Source organism: Oryctolagus cuniculus, chromosome 17 (assembly GCF_964237555.1).
Source record: "Oryctolagus cuniculus chromosome 17, mOryCun1.1, whole genome shotgun sequence".
Classification (NCBI taxonomy): domain Eukaryota; kingdom Metazoa; phylum Chordata; class Mammalia; order Lagomorpha; family Leporidae; genus Oryctolagus; species Oryctolagus cuniculus.
This window is the reverse complement of record NC_091448.1, coordinates 38,980,294-38,999,699: the sequence shown is the minus strand read 5'-3', so window position 1 is coordinate 38,999,699 and position 19,406 is coordinate 38,980,294. Positions and strand designations below refer to the sequence as shown.

The following is a 19,406-nucleotide window of genomic DNA, read 5'->3' as shown; positions in this document are numbered from 1 at the left end:
TGCTTTACCTGTTATTTGAAGCAGCTCAATAAAGGAGATAGCAAGATTCTAAACTATTGTTGATTTTTAAAAGAGGATAAAAATATATAAATTGCCTAGTATTTCTTCATAATTGTTTTGGTCAATTATTCTACAGTTTTCATTGTATTCACATCTTCAAGGGCAATGGCCAAAAGAATTGTAAATTGAACAGAAAAATGGAAGCATAAATCTGTTCACTGGTATGATCTTTAAAGTGTGATCTTTAAAGTCATTGCTGGAAATCAAAGGGTTCCAGATAGTAATTTAGTTAATAGGAAGTCGCTGTACTGGAAAGTGGTAAATTCTTTGGATTCCCAAACTGTGTGAATGAGTGAAATTGGAATGCAAGGTGAAAAGCCTTCCAAGAGACAGGGAGATGTGTATAGCATCTCAGAGAAGTGTATCTGTATGATATTTCACTCCTAACCTGTATCTAGATTTTCTTTTGGAGTCCTTTCTTATGGGATTCTTTTCATTCTAAACATACCCCCTGTTACAATTTACTCTTTTTTAAAAAATGAGGTAAAATTTATGTCCTCAGAATTGCTACATATTAGATAGGTATAGCTTGTACTCAGATTTTTTTTTTTTTTTTTTTTTTTTTTTTTTTTGACAGGCAGAGTGGACAGTGAGAGAGAGAGACAGAGAGAAAGGTCTTCCTTTGCCGTTGGTTCACCCTCCAATGGCCGCCGCGGCCGGCGCGCTGCGGCCGGCACACCGCGCTGATCCGATGGCAGGAGCCAGGAGCCAGGTGCTTTTCCTGGTCTCCCATGGGGTGCAGGGCCCAAGCACTTGGGCCATCCTCCACTGCACTCCCTGGCCACAGCAGAGGGCTGGCCTGGAAGAGGGGCAACCGGGACAGAATCCGGCGCCCCGACCGGGACTAGAACCCGGTGTGCCGGCGCCGCTAGGCGGAGGATTAGCCTAGTGAGCCGCGGCGCCGGCCTGTACTCAGATTTTATAGCTAGACAGTAAATCATACCTCTAAAATGCCGCCAGAATATGATTATCTGTGAAATGTGTGAAGTAGAATACTTCTCCTTGTATAAACCTGTGTGTCACCTTTGCCTGGAAGTAATGTTTGACTATGTTATCCTCCCATACCCTGGCTCTTCTCCCTTTTCTCCTGGTTGACTTTGCATTCATATTTAAATATCATCTCCTTCTGCTGAACAACTCTGAACTTACGCTGGGTCTGTTTCCTTATCTGTAACTTTAGTAGCAACTACCTGAGTTGTTAAGAGGATTAGAAGGACATGGTTAATAGATTTTAGCTCTTACAGTCTTTTATGTTTTAGTTCAGTCACTCTAATATGTATGAACTAAAAAGCAAGATACATAGGACTTATTAAAAAACATTTGGCTGCCGGTGCTGTGGCTCAATAGGCTAATCCTCCGCCTGCGGCGCCGGCACACCGGGTTCTAGTTCCAGTCAGGGCGCTGGATTCTGTCCCGGTTGCCCCTCTTCCAGGCCAGTTCTCTGCTGTGGCCCGGGAGTGCAGTGGAGGATGGCCCAAGTCCTTGGGCCCTGCACCCGCATGGGAGACCAAGAAAAGCACCTGGCTCCTGGCTTCGGATCTGCGCGGTGCGCCGGCTGCAGCAGCCATTGGAAGGTGAACCAACGGTAAAGGAAGACCTTTCTCTCTGTCTCTCTCTCTCACTGTCCACTCTGCCTGTCAAAAAAAAAACAAAAAAAAAAAAAAAAAAAAAAACATTTAGTAAACTCCGAGGGTCCATAGGAACTTTCAGAGTGAGAAGTCTGAAGTTAAGGCTGAGAAAGATTTGTCTAGGATTCAATGTGATTTTATATTTATCATGGTACTTCAGAAAGTTCATGGAAGGCAGAATTAAAAGATGAAAGATTATTTTGGTGCAAAAAATATTGTGTATTTCATAATGTACATTTTCTATGAACTTTCTGATGACCCCTAATGTGTATATGTTTAATATCTGTTTCTATAAAGTATTTAATATCTGTGTCTGTATAGCAATGTCTGTAGAGGGTGAGGAGTGGGGAATGTTGAGTTGCAGTCTCCCAAAGAACCTAACTTCAATAATTGGGAGGCAAGATGAATAAAAGAGTTTTAATTTGTTTTGACTCCTTTGTAACTTAGATGTCAACATAAACATTTTTTAATTTAAAAAATTTTTTTATTTTTTTTTTAAGATTTATTTATTTATTTGAAAGTCAGAGTTACACAGAGAGAGAGGATAGGCAGAGAGAGAGAGAGAGAGAGAGGTCTTCCATCCAATGGTTCACTCCCCAGATGGCCGCAACAGCCGGAGCTGCGCCGATCTGAAGCCAGGAGCCAGGAGCTTTCTCTGGGTCTCCCACGTGGTTTCAGGGGCCCAAGCACTTGGGCCATCTTCTGCTTTCCCAGGAGCATTAGCAGGGAGCTGGATTGGAAGTAGAACAGCCTGGACTCAAACTGGTGCCCATATGGGATACCAGCTCTGCAGACTGTGGCTTAACCAGCTACACTCCACAGCACCAGCCCCCAGGAAAAGGCTCTCTTAGAAGAAGGGAGTTTTAAGTTTCCAGCTATTTTTGAAGTTTATTTTAGAAAACAGATAAAATATGTACATAGTACAAAATTTCAAAGAAACACAATGACAAGTGAATGGTCTTATATACCTTAACCACCAATTTCTGTCTTGAAATTAGTCTTTATTTTAGATTTGGCTTACTTTGTTCTCATGGCCTACTGACTGGGAGAACTGGAAACACTCCCTTATGGTCCTGCTTCATTACATTTCGGCAAATGTAACAGTATGAAAATAGGAAGATGAAAGTGGAGGGGTAGAATGGAAGGAATTTGGAATGGTTCTAGACTTTTGATATTGGGAGTGGAAGAGTGTCTCCTGGTCAGTGACTGACACAGTGACCATTTGGCAGTGATCTCTTTTCTCTGTGCAAACATTTCTCTTGCCAAACATAATCTTCTAGTCTGATCTTTTTGCATCTTTTAATTAGACTTAATTTTCTGTTTCCTTTCTTGTTACAATGTGATAGTAAGTGGAAATTACCTATTTAAAAACCAGAACTTACTGGCTACCTTATTCATTTGGTTAAATATCCAGTTGCTTATGAAGATAACAGGAATTCTAAGTGCTCATCTGTTGAGCACTCTTCTTCCCCATTGTCCTCTTTAATTTTCATGATTCTCGTCTTATATATTTTCTATTATCAGACCTTATATTAATTCTTTTATATGTAAAAAGGGTTTGATTGGCAAGTGGGAAATTGTGATTGGAGGGGAATCTTTTTTATATATAATCACTGAAACAACTTCTATCATATCTCATTTATATTTATGGAATATTTATATTCAGCATCACTTTGCTCATCTTTAAATTTTTAAATTTTTTTTTTTTTTTGACAGGCAGAGTGGACAGTGAGAGAGAGACAGAGAGAAAGGTCTTTCTTTGCCGTTGGTTCACCCTCCAATGGCCACCATGGCCGGCGCGCTGCGGCTGGCTCACCGCGCTGATCCGAAGCCAGGAGCCAGGTGCTTCTCCTGGTCTCCCATGGAGTGCAGGGCCCAAGTACTTGGGCCATCCTCCACTGCACTCCTAGGCCATAGCAGAGAGCTGGCCTGGAAGAGGGGCAACCGGGACAGAATCCGGTGCCCCGACCGGTACTAGAACCCGGTGTGTTGGCGGCCGGTGCCGCGAGGCGGAGGATTAGCCTATTGAGCCGCCCGGCCCTGATTCCCATTCTTACTTAACTAAGATCTGTTTCAATTAACTTTATACACATGCAATTAACTTTATACTAAGTAAAGAGTTCAACAAATATTATTTAAAAAAAAAAAAACTTCAACAGTTGAGACAAGAACTGTTAAAAGTCGTTGTATCTCAAAGTGTCAATTTCACTTCTGTAGATTACCTTTTAGGTGCTCTATTAGTTAAACCAGATCAGGGAGAACATATGGTATTTGTCCTTTTGGGACTGGCTTATTTTACTTAGTATAATGTTTTTCCTGTTTCATCCATTTTGTTGCAAATGACAGGATTTCTTTTCTTTTTTTTTTTTTTAAACACTGTGTAATATTCCATGTTGTACCTGTCCCATAATTTCTTTATCTAGTCTTCAGTTGACGAACATTTGGGTTGATTTCATATCTTAGCTATTGTGAATTGAGATGCAGTGTTTTACAATTTTTAAACAACTTAAAGTCATTTGTTGTAGATTTATACTTTTTTTTTTTTTGACAGGCAGAGTTAGTGATAGAGACAGAGAGAAAGGTCTTCCTTCCGTTGGTTCACCCCCCAAATGGCTGCTACAACCGGCATGCTGCAGCTGGCGTGCTGCGGCTGGCGTGCTGCGCAAATCCAAAGCCAGGAGCCAGGTGCTTCCTCCCGGTCTCCAATGCGGGTGCAGGACCCAAGCACTTGGGCCATCCTCCACTGCCTTCCTGGGCCATAGCAGAGAGCTGGACTGGAAGAGGAGCAACTGGGACAGAATCTGGCACCCCGACCGGGACTAGAACCTGGTGTGCCGGCACCGCACGTGGGGGATTAGCCAAGTGAGCCGTGGCGCCAGCCAAGTAGATTTATACTTTTTTTTTTTAAAAAAAGATGTATATTATTGGCTGGTGCCGTGGCTCACTTGGTTAGTCCTCCGCCTGTGGCACTGGCATCCCATATGGGCACTGGGTTCTAGTCCCTGTTGTTCCTCTTCCAGTCCAGCTCTCTGCTGTGGCCTGGGAAGGCAGTGGAGGATTGCCCAAGTGCTTGGGCTCTGCACCCGCATGGGAGACCAGGAGGAAGCACCTGGCTCCTGGCTTCGGATCGGCATAGTTCTGGCCGTAGCGGCCATTTGGGGCCTGAGCCAATGGAAGGAAGACTTTTCTCTCTGTCTCTCTCTCTCACTGTCTAACTTTATCTGTCACATAAAAAAAAAAAAAAGATGTATATTATTTATTTGAAAGGCATAAATAGAGAAGGAGAAATAATCTTCTAGCTGCTGGTTCATTCTCCAAATGGCTGCACTGGTCAGGGCTGGGCCAGGCCAAAGCTAGGAGCTTCTTCCTGGTCTCATGTGGGTACAGGGGCCAAGTAATAGGGCCATCTTCCCAGGCATATTAGCAGGGAGCTGGATCGGAAGTGGAACAGCTGGAACTTGAACTGGTGATGCTGGTGCTCCAAGTGGAGTCTTAACCTTCTACACCACAATATTAGCCTCAATTTGTTATGTTAGAAGTAATGTAATTTTGATATTGTCTTGTCTTCTTTGAACTGCATGGATTCCTAGATCTGTGAGTCAGGGTACAAGTGTACTTTCTTGTTTAAAGTAGCAGTTTTCCATTTACATATCTGAAAGAAGGATATATTTAAAATAAAATATTTCATTGAATCCACAAAACCATTGATATAAGAAGTTATTATTTTCTGTATATTAGGAAATAAAAGTGCTTTCACAGACCATTACTTCTGGGTCTCCCACTTGGGTGCAGGGGCCCAAGGACTTGGGCCATCTTCTACTGCTTTCCCAGGCCATAGCAGAGAGCTGGATTGGAAGTAGAACAGCCAGGTCTTGAACTGGCGCCCATATGAGATGCTGGCGCTTCAATCCAGGTTGTTAACCCGCTGCGCCACAGCGCTGGCCCCTTCACAGACCATTTAATTATAAAATGCATACCAGTTTCAGAAATCTTAATGTGAAAAACTACAACTTACATACTTGATGAACTATAGTAATATAACTATCTTAAATTTGCATAAGGCTTTGTAGAAAGTACTTAACACAAATACCATCAGATTTTATCCTCAACTAAAACTAACCTTTGAGTTGGATTAAATTATCCCAGACCTACATATTCTTACTATAAGACATGTGATATGAATGATAGTATCAGCTCTACCCCCAATACATATACATCTGTACACATGTGAAATTATTTGACTTAGAGTTTTTCTGTTGCCTAATGTATATATTTTTTGAATTCAGTGATTTTATAGTTTATATGTTGACTTGATACTAACATTTCTGAGTATTATTGAAATGGTAATGCATGTTTTAATACTAAATCAGTGTGACTACTAATATATAAATGTTGTCATTTTTGGTTTCTTGACCACTAGGAAACCATATATGCCATTGCTGATAGTTTAATACATGTTTTGAAAGCAGTTTATTTGTTTCTGTCTGACTTAGTAAAATGTGCAGGAGCGTCTTAAGTTGAGATCTGTGGAGTGATCTGGAGGTCGATTGGTTTGTCTGTAGTTATACTGTTCTTAGTAAATCAAGATTGTATCTGCTTCTTTCTCAGGTGGTGGCTAATGCTGTAGCAGCATTATCTGAAATCAGTGAGTCTCACCCAAACAGCAACTTACTTGATCTGAACCCTCAGAACATTAATAAGCTCCTGACAGCCCTGAATGAGTGCACCGAATGGGGCCAGATTTTCATCTTGGACTGCCTGTCTAATTACAACCCGAAAGATGACCGGGAGGCTCAGAGGTCAGTCTGTTTCCTGGATGGTGTTTAGTAGTCTTGCCTGATTCAATAATTTCTGATGTCTGCTGTTAGGATAAGAGTCTATTAGGTTGAAGAAGGTCTGTGACTTGTAGGGTGGATATTGCTATCTCCAAGGTATTTTCTCATTGGCTTTAGGTATATTTTAGATGATAGAGTAAACCATGCAAAAATTACTGTGTAATTTAAGACAGGTACTTTTCATTTATTGTTGGAAAGATGTAGTTACTTTAGCTAAAATCTTCCTCTTCATCATTTCATGTCTCCCAGTTTCTGGCATGTAGCAAACAAAGGCTATTGAATATGTCTGCAGTGGCAGAGTTTGCAGTCTTTTAGATACACAATAAATGACTTCATTCTCGTTAGTGAACTGAGTACTGCCTATAGTTCAGCACTAGAAAAAGTATGTAAAAGCCAGCAAAATACCTGCTGCCTTCCCTTATAGACAGAAATGATGTCAGTCTGAATTGGGAGAAGATTCAGAAGTTCACCTTGTTCTATTCAGACCTCTGCCACCTTAGTGCTGGGAATTTTCACTATCAAAAATTGACAGTAAATTTCTTAAACCTGTACACATTTAAGTTTACAAAATTGGAATTACCACCAGTTCTTATTGGGCATTTTATATATATATATATATATATATGTACCTTACTAGGAAAAGTAGTTCTGAAGAAATGTTGGATCTTCATTAAAGTTGACACATTTTAATTATGGTAGATGAGAACCTTCCTTGCCCAACTGAAGCTGATTTCTAAGCTACTAGAATGTTAAGTGCTATTCATTTTTCTGGGAAATTATTCCCTCTGGACTTAACTAAAGTTCACCTTGGTAGTTTCTTTCCATTAATGAAAGTATAAATATATTTTGGAAAGAACTTCATGTAGAATTTTATTTTCTGTTGATCATTGACATCACGCACATTCATTCATTCACTTAAAGCCCATACTGTGTGCCAAACCCTGGGGCTACAGCGATGAACAGATAAAAATCATGACCCTCATGGACCATTTATTCTGAGGGATGAGGGTAGAAGTATGTATAATGTGTGTATATGCTGTAGTATATAATATGTCAGATGGTGATAAGTGCTAGCAAGAAATAGGAAGTAGCAAGGAGATCTAAGAAATACTAGGCATTTTAGGGTGAGGGATTCTTTTAAAATTTTTTTTAAATTTTTTTCTTACATGTTTTCATTTTATTTGAAAGGCAGAGAGAGACATACAGAAATCTGATATCTGCTAGTCCAGTATCCAGGGCTGGGACAGGTTAAAGCCAGGAGCTTGGAGCTCAATCCAGATCTCCCACCTGGGTGTCAATGATCCAATTATTTGAGCCAATACCTGCTCCCAGGGTGTACATTAATAGGAAACTGGATTGAAGTGGAAGAGCCAGGACTTAAATATATGTATGAGCATCCCAAGTGGCATCTTAACCACTGCACCAAATGCCTACCCCAGGAATTTCATTTTTATAAAAGAGTGACCAGGGGAGGCCTTGCTGAGAAGTTCTGAAGGAGGTCAGGACTCAGCTGAGCAGATAAAGGAATAGAAACACAGCCTTGTATACTTAATTTAACAAACTAAGTTATGTTACCCGAGTGCTATCAAAATGAGGTTAATTCTTGCAGAACACCTATGATAATTAAATATCCAAGATTTCATGAGACATTTAAGTATAGGTGGCAGGGGTTAGAAAAGAAGAAATTGGGAGAATATTGCACTGGTGTTCTGGTGTTTAAAAACCAAACCTCTTGCAGAGATTGCCATATTACCTTGAGAGCAGCGAGTTGGTTAGTTTTCTCTGCTGTATCTTACAGTGACACCCTCAGTCACAGTGGGTTGATAATCTCTCACTGTGAAATAGCTCTCAGAATGCCTACTTTGACTTCCTATAGGTTGAGTAGAAGTGGGCTGTAAGGCAGGGAGCCCTAACATAATGTGGGGAGACAAAGAGGACTATAAAACAAGAAGGTAAATGGTGTGAGCTCAAGTGTTTGGGATATTGCTGGTTTCCTTCTGGTTTGAACATCTCTTATTGCTGATTTTCTGAAGTCTTCTCATTTCCTTATTCTGTCTGTATTTTGCTGGGAATGAGGCATCTGCAGTGTTGGATCCCAGTTTTACCTAAGCATGGAACTTTGACTTTTCTAACTGATTCTTTAATTTCTTGATATTTGGGTTATGGGACTCTGACACAATACCTTATAGAATGGATTGATCAAAGGAATGATACTTTAAGATACTAATTTTTCTTTTCTGCCCTCAGCATCTGTGAGCGGGTAACTCCTCGGCTGTCCCATGCCAATTCTGCAGTGGTGCTTTCAGCGGTCAAAGTCCTAATGAAGTTTCTAGAGTTGTTACCCAAGGACTCTGACTACTACAATATGCTGCTGAAGAAGTTAGCCCCTCCGCTTGTCACTTTACTCTCTGGAGAGCCAGAAGTGCAGTATGTCGCCCTGAGGAACATCAACCTCATTGTCCAGAAAAGGTTGGGAAATAGTAAATTAGTGATTAGAATATTTATAACTTTGAGTTAAACTTGATATCAGTATCAAATAGGCCGGTGTTAAATCTTTTTACTGTATGAAGATGTACGTGTTATATGTCAGATCCGCTTGCCTAGAATCAGTAGGCTAACAGTCAACATTTTTGTGTTCCTATAATAAATGCCTGGTATTACTCTACAGCCCAGTTTGTTTTTGGAAGGGTCTTTTTCTACGTGATATGGCTCAGGCTATAAAACTACTAAAACTAGAACCAGACTGTGATTGTTCTGCTAACAGTTTTTCAAGGCAACATATCCTCTGATGTCTAAAAAGGGTACAACGATCTGCCAGATGGAACTGATAAGACTGGAGGAGTACAGAGGAACTATATGAGTTTTTTTCCTGGAGAGAGTAGAAAGAGGGCAAAGAGGCACAGATATTAGATACCAGTATAATTCAGAAGGATATCAGTGTAAGCCTTCACCTTCCTTTCTGTGTTTCTGTGTACCACAGGCCTGAAATCTTGAAGCAAGAAATCAAAGTCTTCTTTGTGAAGTACAACGATCCCATCTATGTTAAACTAGAGAAGTTGGACATCATGATTCGTTTGGCATCCCAAGCCAATATTGCTCAGGTCAGACTTTAAGCACACTCAGGTTTATCATGACATAGATTTTTTTTTTTTTTTTTTTTTTTAAGATTTGTTTATTTATTTCAAAGTCAGAGTTACACAGAGAGAGGAGAGGCAGAGAGAGAGAGGTTTTCCATTTGCTGGTTCACTCCCCAGATGGCCACAACGGCCGGAACTGTGCCGATCTGAAACCAGGAGCCAGGAGCTTCTTTCAGGTTTCCCATGCTGGTGCAGGAGCCCAAGGACTTGGGCCATCTCCTACTGCTTTTCCAGGCCATAGCAGAGAGCTGGATCAGAAGTGGAACAGCCGGAACTCGAACCAGTGCCCATATGAGATGCCGACAATGCAGGCCGCGCCTTTACCTGCTATGCCACAGCGCCAGCCCCAGATCTTTTTTTTTTTTTTTAAAGATTTATTTTTTATTTACTTGAAAGGCAGAGTTAAATAGAGAGGGAGAGAGAAAGAGAGGTCTTCCATCCACTGCTTCATTCCCCAAATGGCTGCAATGACCAGGGCTGGGCCAGGTGAAAGCCCCGAGATTCTTCCAGGCTTCCTGTGTAGGTGCAGGGGCCCAAACATTTGGGCCATCCTCTGCTGCTTTCCCAGACACATTAGCAGAGTGCTAGATCAGAAGAGGAGCAGCTGGAACTTGAACCTGTGCCCCCATGGGATGCTTTTGGTGTAGGTGGTGGCTTAACCCATTAAGCCACTTCGCTGGCCCCAATGAGTTAGATTTTCTTCTTCTTCTTCTTCTTTTCTTTTCTTTTTTTTTTTTTAAAGATTTATTTCTTTACTTAAGAGGTAGAGTTACAGAGAGAGAGGTCTTCCATCTACTGGTTTACTCCCCAAATGGCCACAGTGGGTGGAGCTGCGCTGATCTGAAGCCAGGAACCAGGTACTTCTTCTGGGGTGTCTCACACTGGTGCAGGAGCCCAAGGACTTGGGCCATTTTCTAGTGCTTTCCCAGGCCATAGCAGAGAGCTGGATCAGAAGTGGAGCAGCCAGGACTTGAACCCATATGGGATACCAGCACCACAGGTGGATGCTTTACCTACTATACCACAGCACAGGCCCCAGTGACTTAGACCTTAAGGTCTGACCTCTAGAAGAAGTGAGGCCACAAGATTATTGTTTGAGAATCCATAATAATTATCCACTTCTTGGATTTTATCAGGTTCTGGCAGAGCTGAAAGAATATGCCACAGAGGTGGATGTTGACTTCGTTCGAAAAGCTGTGCGGGCCATTGGACGATGTGCCATCAAGGTGGAGGCAAGTGTCTGATGGTAGCTGTGATTATGCAGTGTGGGGTTCTGCATGTTTTCTTTAAAATACATTTTTAAAGTTTATCAAGATTTTTTAAAAAGTTAAAATCTTGAATTTTTAGTGAAAAACAGTTGTTCCTGGTCTAATTCTATTGTTTTATTGTTTTGATTACTTCCATATCTCTAAGTAATATTATTTATTGATTTATAAATTATAGACTTTTTATGTTAACTTTTTTGTCTAAGAAACTTAATTCATATAGTAAACCATTCCCACTTCTCTTTCCTGAGATCCAGTGTAGTTACTTCATAAGGGGTTTTGTCCAGTTATATTGGTAAATTAAGATGTGCCTTTTTTTCTTGTTCTATAAACTCTAGGCTTGCAAAGCTTACACATTTTATGAATTTGTTAAAACTTAGGATCAAGACAGTATTAAGTGGTTGCAGTTTCATATTAGAGCATTTTGGATTTTCCAGAGATACTTTAATTGCCATTTTCCCTTGAATTGCAGGTCTTACTTTACCCCTGTCTTCCAGCTCCTGAAGCAATTTTTTTTTATTGTTTTTTATTTTTTTGGACAGGCAGAGTTAGACAGTGAGAGAGAGAGGCAGAGAGAAAGGTCTTCCTTCCGTTGGTTCACCCCCCAAATGGCCGCCATGGCCGGTGCACTACGCCAATCCGAAGCCAGGAGTCTGGTACTTCTCCTGGTCTCCCATGCGGGTGCAGGGCCCAAGGTCTTATGCCATCCTCCACTGCCTTCCCGGGCCATAGCAGAGAGCTGGACTGGAAGAGGAGCAACCGGGACAGAATCCGACGCCCCAACCAGGACTAGAACCTGGGGTGCCAGTGCCGCAGGCGGAGGATTAGCCTAGTAAGCCGCGGCGCTGGCCGCAAATATTAAAATCTATAATTCTTTCATCTTGCATCCTTTTCTCTTTTAGTCTGTTTCTTTTTTGCTCCAGTCTGACTGATTGCCTTTTTGACCTCTGCCCATCATTCCATATATAGTCTGGCCTCATTGCGATTTCTTGTTATTGATACTATTTTCATAGCATTTCTTTTTTTGGGAAGGGGGAGGGATCGCAGTATCTTCTTCATTCTCTGATGATGAGTTTTTTTTTTTTTTTTTTTTTCTGCAGTTTGAATTTGACTTTTATGATGATGGGTTCATTGTGTATATAATGTTAAATATTGATATATATATATACCACACATGTTGTAAAGTACAGTCCATTTATATTTAAGATTTAGGTAACTAAAAAATTAGTTGATTAGGACTTATTTTTTTTTAATTTATTTTATTTACTTGAAAGAGGGAGACATAGAGCCAGAGAGAGAGAGAGAGAGAGGTCTTCCATCTGCTGGTTCACTCGCCAAATGACCACAATGGCCAGAGCTGAGCTGATCTGAAGCCAGAAACCAGGAGCTTCTTCTGGGTCCCTAATGTTGGTGCAGGAGCCCAAGGAGTTGGGCCATCCTCTACTGCTTTCTCAGGCCATAGAAGAGATCTGGATGGGAAGTGGAGCAGCTGGGACTCGAACTGGCACCCATATGGAATGCCGGCACTGGAGGTGGTGGCTTTTACCCGCTATGCCACATTGCCAGCCCCGATTAGGACTTCTGTGTGCCTTGGAAGAGTTGTAGACTAGCATATTTTGTTTAAGTTCTTTAAAATTAATTTGTAGTTTATTTATTTGAAAGACAAACAGAGTGAGGGAAAGTTCTTCTGTTCCCAGGTTACTCCTCAGATGCCTAGAACAGCTGGGTTTGGGCCAGAACTGGAACTTAATCCAGGTCTCCAACATGGGTGGCAGAGACCTGACTTACTTGGTGCCATCACCTGCTGCCTCCCCACATGTGTATTAGCAGAAAATACAATCTGAACTGGAGTCAGGACTCCGATTCAGTGCTGTGGTATAGGATGCAGGTGTCCCAAGTGGCTTCCTAACCACTGCTCTGATCACCTGTCCTCTAGCAGGGTTTCTTCTTTTGGGCAGGGAGTTGACTTTGGCTTGGAAGGCATCTTGAAGAAATTCTCTGGTCTGAGAGGGCAGATTGGTTTCTAGGTTGCCTGCAGCCTACAGTAGGTATTTTGGACTATAATTTGTATTGCCCTGCTTCATCAGGCACTAGTTCTCCATTATTTTCCTCATTCAAAGATGTGCTGAAATTAATAATATCCTTTGTTCTTTGTTATTAAGGGTTCAGTGCCCCATATTTCTTCCTGCTACATGATATACATAGTCCTGCTTATTTGAGTCAGAGAGTTGGGCCATATGACTTCTCAAGGATACTAAAGTAATTTGTACAGTATGACCAGTGGTGCTTCATGGGAACAGAAGGAAGCAGATACTGCCTCAGAGAAGCTTCAGTGATACTCAGGTTCCTACTTGACCTTCCTTGTTACTCAAGTTAATGTTGCTTCAATTTACCACTGATAAATAATTTAGTAGACCAGTTTAATAGTGAGAAGTTGATTAATCCTAGTTTGTACTCCTGATCCTATTGGCTTAGCTGTTTTAGATATTTAATACATTTTCTTGCTCCATTTGAGAAATGGGAATGTTTGTTGCCGGATGCTGGTTCTTGATACGTTACATGTTTTTGTCGTGGTATTTCACATACTTACTTTTTTTGGGGGGGTAAAAAATTGCGATATCACCATCTGTCTACTTACTGTTAATGTAGACAGTGTTTAGAGATTTGGGTAGCATAAAATGAGATCTTTTGTGCTCTTCCTTAATGTAGATAACCATCTGTTCTATCAAGCTGTTGTTATTGACCTCTCTGACAAATCTTTAAAAAGTAATGGAAAATTCTGTTCTGAAGTTAAAAGAGATTTTCTAGCCCTGGAATTACTAGAAAGTGTTTTCAAAGCATTTAGATTCTGACAGGCTGTTAGGGCTAAGTCCTGTAACCAGTGAAAGGTCTTCTGGAAGGAACAAGCATCTGATTGCTTTCACTTCTTCCTTTGACTAATAGTGCCTTTTTGGGAGTCTGTGGGGAGTGAAATTTCCCAGGAAACTTGAGATCACCATTCAAGAATCCTGTCCTTTTTTTTTTTTTTTTTTTTTTTTTTTTGACAGAGTGGACAGTGAGAGAGAGAGAGAAAAAGGTCTTCCTTTTGCCATTGGTTCACCCTCCAATGGCCGCCACGGCCGGCACGCTGTGGCCGGCGCACCACGCTGATCCGATGGCAGGAGCCAGGTGCTTCTCCTGGTCTCCCATGGAGTGCAGGGCCCAAGCACCTGGGCCATCCTCCACTGCACTCCCGGGCCATAGCAGAGAGCTGGCCTGGAAGAGGGGCAACCGGGACAGAATCCGGTGCCCCGACCGGGACTAGAACCCGGTGTGCCAGTGCCGTTAGGTGGAGGATTAGCCTATTGAGCTGCGTCGCCGGCTAGAATCCTGTCTTAATACCTAGTGCAGTTGTCTCAGCTCGCCCAGATTTGTCCTAGAACTGTTTCAGTCCTGAAAGTGATCAGTTTGAGAGTTGCATGGAAACCTAAACACAGTTACTGGAGCGGGGAGAGGCTAAGAGTGCCTGCTGCTGCTAACTCATGCCTGGGACAGGGAGCAGCAGCAGCAGGGGGTTGTAGTGAACCCTCTGGACAGCCTCTAAACTGACCTGCCTCTTATTTTCAGGGCAGGTTGTCCTTTTTAATTGTGTAGTTGATTTGAAAGATAGGATAAACATGAAAACATGAATTTTAATTGTTTAGCTAAGAGAACAGGGCCTGTTGGAAAGTTCAGGTGTCCTCAAGAGTTGGAATTAATATTTTTATCATGACTGTGAGGAGATGAGTAAAATCCTGACACTTTTTAGTTTTCCAAGTAAAGATCATTTCTTAATTCAAGAGCAAACAATTTTTTCTTCTTAAGGGAAAGACGTAAAATAAAAGACAAGGCTGGTGCCGCAGCTCACTAGGCTAATCCTCCGCCTTGCGGCGCTGGCACACCGGGTTCTAGTCCTGGTTGGGGTGCCGGATTCTGTCCCGGTTGCCCCTCTTCCAGGCCAGCTCTCTGCTGTGGCCAGGGAGTGCAGTGGAGGATGGCCCAGGTGCTTGGGCCCTGCACCCCATGGGAGACCAGGATAAGTACCTGGCTCCTGCCATCGGATCAGCGCGGTGCGCCGGCCATTGGAGGGTGAACCAACGGCAAAGGAAGACCTTTCTCTCTGCCTCTCTCTCTCACTGTCCACTCTGCCTGTCAAAAAAAAAAATAATAATAATAATAATAAAAGACAAGTTAAACACCGATAGGACACTGTGCTTCCCCTACCCCTTGACCCTCCCAGAGATGCAGTGGACATGAATTGGCAGATAGGATTTTGAAATCTTTGTTTATAGAGTCCAGGGGTAGAAAGTTTATGGCCTGCAGGTATATAAGATCTGTGAAATCATTTGGTCTGGCATTGCTGAGTCAACTGCAGGTGAGATTCAAAATTCAGTAAATCTACGGCAGGCTGATTTTTAAGTGGATTATTTTGTGTGGCCCACAAATGATGTTATAAATATCTAAATGATGTTATAAATGGCCCTTGGCAGAAGAAAGATGCCTCATACTGAATTATAGTACTTCATACACACAAGCTTTTTTTTTTTTTTATAAAAATGCATTCATATTATAAATGCTATTTCTTCTTTTTTGTTTTTAAAGATTTATTTATTTAATTAAAAGGCAGAAATACTCAGAGGAGAGAGAGAGAATCTTCCATTCACTGGTTCACTCTCCAAATGGCCACAACGGTCAGAGCTGGGCTAATCCAAAGCCAGGAACCAGGAGTTTCTTCTCAGTCTCCCACAGGGATGCAGGAGGGTCCCAGGGACTTGGGCCATGTTCTGTTCCTTCTCCAGGCACATTAGCTTGGAGCTGGATCAGAAGTGGAGCAGCTGGGACTCTAGTGCCCATAGAGGATGCTGGCACTGCAGGCAGAGGCTTAACTTTCTGTTATTTGTTTCTGTTATTCTGCACAATGCCAACTCCTAAATAATGCTGTTTCTTTAATTTTGTGATCGACTTTTTTTTAACTTACTGTATAGTGGGCGTCCTTCAATGTTACTGTTCGAAGGTTACATCATGACTCTTTCCTGGATTCATTCTCTCTCTCTCTCTCTCTTTCCTTCTCTCTCTCTCTCTCTCTTTCTCTCTCTCTCTCTCTCTCCCTTTCTCCCTTTCTTTATATTTTAATTTTTTTAAGAATTATAAGCCAGAGTGGAGGATGGCCCAAGTGCTTGGGCCCTGCACCCCATGGGAGACCAGGAAAAGCACCTGGCTCCTGCCTTCGGATCAGTGCGGTGCGCTGGCCGCAGCGCACTGGCCGTGGCGGCCATTGGAGGGTGAACCAGCGGCAAAAGGAAGACCTTTCCCTCTGTCTCTCTCTCTCACTATCCACTCTGCCTGTCAAAAAAAAAAAAAAAAAAAAAAAAAGATTTATAAGCCAGTTGCTTATTCCTGGTCTCCCACGTAGGTACAGAGAGGCCCAAGGACTTGGACCATCTTCTACTGTTTTCCCAGGCCATAACAGAGAGCTCGATTGGAAATGAAACAGCCAGGACTAGAACCAGCAGCCATATGGGATACTGGTACTGCAGGTGCAAGAATAAACCACTGTGCCACAGCACTGGCCCCAGCCTATGAATTTTCTAATTTATCATAACATACTTCAATTTTTTCAACTGTTTTCTTGTTGTAATAACTTAGCATAAGAATTACTAGCTGAAAAATGAATAAAATAGAGGAAATAAATAGAGTGGACAAAAATACATTTAAAATTGCAGAATCATTTCATGGTGAAGCAGTTATTATATGTGTAAGACTTCGCATAATGACTAAAGGTGCAATTTTGTTTTTATTAAATTCCTTAGGGTGATTTAAATTATTGTCTTAGATTTTATTAAAGAAATTTTCAGGTATACAATAAGGTCAGATTGAATAATAAGCTGTTATGTACACATAATCCATCTTGAGCATATGTCACCATATTGCTGTTTCGTTTTATCTCTTCATTTTCTTTTCCCCTTCACAGAGGGTGAATTACTATTGTATTTCTTTTTTTTTTTTTTTTTTTTGACAGAGTGGATAGTGAGAGAGAGAGAGAAAGTTCTTCCTTTGATGTTGGTTCACCCTCCAATGGCCGCCGCAGCCGGCGCGCTGAGGCTGGCGCACCGCACTGATCTGAAGGCAGGAGCCAGGTGCTTCTCCTGGTCTCCCATGGGGTACAGGGCCCAAGCACTTGGGCCATCCTCTGCTGCACTCCTAGGCCACAGCAGAGAGCTGGCCTGGAAGAGGGGCAACCGGGACAGAATCCGGTGCCCCGACTGGGACTAGAACCTGGTGTGCCGGCGCCGCAAGGCAGAGGATTAGCCTAGTGAGCCACGGCGCCAGCCACTATTGTATTTTACCGCAAATTCCAGGTGTCATCTCACTGGAGTATCCAGTGTATACATAAGGTCCTTTGACATTTAAAAAAATATTATTTGTTTATTTCAAAGGCAGAGTTACAAAGAGGTAGAAAGATCTTCCATCCACTTGTTCACTCCCCAGATGGCCACAGCAGCTGGAGCTGGGCTGATTTGAAACCAGGAGCCAGGAGCTTCTTCCTAGTCAGTCTCTGTTCAGGGGCCCAAGGATTTGGTCCATCCTCCACTGCTTTCCAGGACACATAGACAGTGGAGACTTGAATTGGTGCTCATATAGGATGCTGGCACTTCGGATAGCAGCTTAACGCATTGTACCACTATGCCGACTCCTGTAAGGTCCTTTTAAAAAGCCATTGTCAGGGCCAGCTCTGTGGTGTAGCTGGTAAAGCCGCCACCTGCGTTGCTGGCATCCCATATGGGTGCCAGTTCATGTCCCAGCTGCTCCACTTCTGATCCAGCTCCCTGCTGATGGCTTGGGAAAGCAGTAGAAGATGGCCAAAGTGCACCCATGTGGGAGACCCACTAGAAGCTCCTGGCTTCGGATCAGCTCAGCTCTAGCTGTTGCAGCTCTTTGGGGAGTGAACTAGCGGATAGAAGATCTCTGTCTCTCCCTCTGTCTGTAGCTCTACCTCTCAAATGAATAAACAAATAAATCTTAAAAAAAAAAAAAGCCATTATCATGATACCATTACCATATACAAAACTAATAATAATTCTTATATATTCCTTGTGTGTTCCTTTGTTCTTTTGGTTAGAATACCTCTTGGATGATGCTGTGTATTTCCTATGGCATCTTATCAGGAGATATATAATGAAGTGATCCATAATAGTACATTTTAATATATGACAGATCAGTTCTTGATTTTCAAGCTTATTCTTCTAGAATCATATCTTTCTCTATCTCTTTTAAATATTTGTTTGAAAGGCAGAGTTACAGAGAGAGAAAGATAACCTGCTGGTTCACTTTCCAAATGGCCACAATGTCTGGGGCTGGGCCAGGCCAAAGCCAGGAGCTGGGAACTCCATCCTGGTTTCCCATGTAGGTGCAGGGCCCAAAATCTTGGGCCGTCCTCTGCTGCTTTCTCAAGCACATTAACAGGGAGCTGGATTGGAAGTGGAGCAGCCAGGACTTGAAGCAGCACCCATATGGGATACTGGCCCTGGAGGCAGTGGATTAACCCCTTGTGCCACAATGCTGGTCCCTAGAATCATCTTGCTTTGGAAAATTGAAACTTACCATGTCAATACATTTTTTGTTACTTACTTTCTTCCATATTTTCTTAATTGATAAAAGATTAAATTCCATGTATAACTTACGTAACTCAAAAAATGGTAAATTGTTTAGTAGTTCTTAGAGTCTTTTTATATTTAATTAATTAATTTGAAAGAACTTATAAAGAGATTTAGATTATGGGTAGCTATGAAAAACAGAATGAGAGAGGTGGGTCTTCTCCTTAAAGAATATGCTTATATGCTTATACACAATCTGGCAAATTTGTTTCAAGAAATGTAAAGACACTCTCTGCTGTCTCCATTCATCCATGAACTCCAGTTAAAGATGTTCTGCTTGGTTTAATTTTGAATTTTTATTCTTGCCTCATCTTGGCTTATTCTTTGTTATCATTTCTGTTCTCCTGGCTGTCCAAGAGATTTTTTTTCCCCAAGAGATTTGAATCGACTAATCTCTCAATATATTTTGTAATGAGCAAGATTTGAGGTATTTAGAACTGCTGTTGATTTACATAAGATAACCCAGCATCAAATTAAGGTCATGATTGTTTTCTTTAGTTGATACAAGTGTATGTTTCAAACTTATTTTTTTCTTCATGTTGAAATAGTATCACTAGATAGATTATCTGACTTCTCATTTTTTATGTTCCTCTTCCAGCAATCAGCAGAGCGCTGTGTCAGCACGTTGCTTGATCTAATCCAGACCAAAGTAAATTATGTGGTCCAAGAGGCGATTGTTGTCATCAGGGACATCTTCCGCAAATACCCTAACAAGTACGTCCAAGTGCTGCTATCTCCTTTTCTAAAATCAGTTAGGAAATGTTTAAGTAAAGTGCTTTGTAATTGGCTGGTAAGAAGTACTCTCTTT

The 19,406-nt window shown here is 41.8% G+C and overlaps 1 protein-coding gene across 14 annotated transcripts in view; it reads left to right on the top strand.

The window, feature by feature from the left end:
- AP2B1 (adaptor related protein complex 2 subunit beta 1) overlaps window positions 1-19,406 on the top strand; it is a 153,867-nt gene that overhangs the window by 34,475 nt on the left and 99,986 nt on the right. For all 14 annotated transcript variants that reach the window (XM_002719241.5, XM_008271129.4, XM_070061057.1 and 11 more), the window contains exons 6-10: window positions 6,297-6,487; window positions 8,771-8,992; window positions 9,504-9,624; window positions 10,797-10,892; window positions 19,197-19,312. In XM_002719241.5, the coding sequence (XP_002719287.1) occupies window positions 6,297-6,487; window positions 8,771-8,992; window positions 9,504-9,624; window positions 10,797-10,892; window positions 19,197-19,312 (746 nt within the window). The remainder of the gene's footprint in view (window positions 1-6,296; window positions 6,488-8,770; window positions 8,993-9,503; window positions 9,625-10,796; window positions 10,893-19,196; window positions 19,313-19,406) is intronic.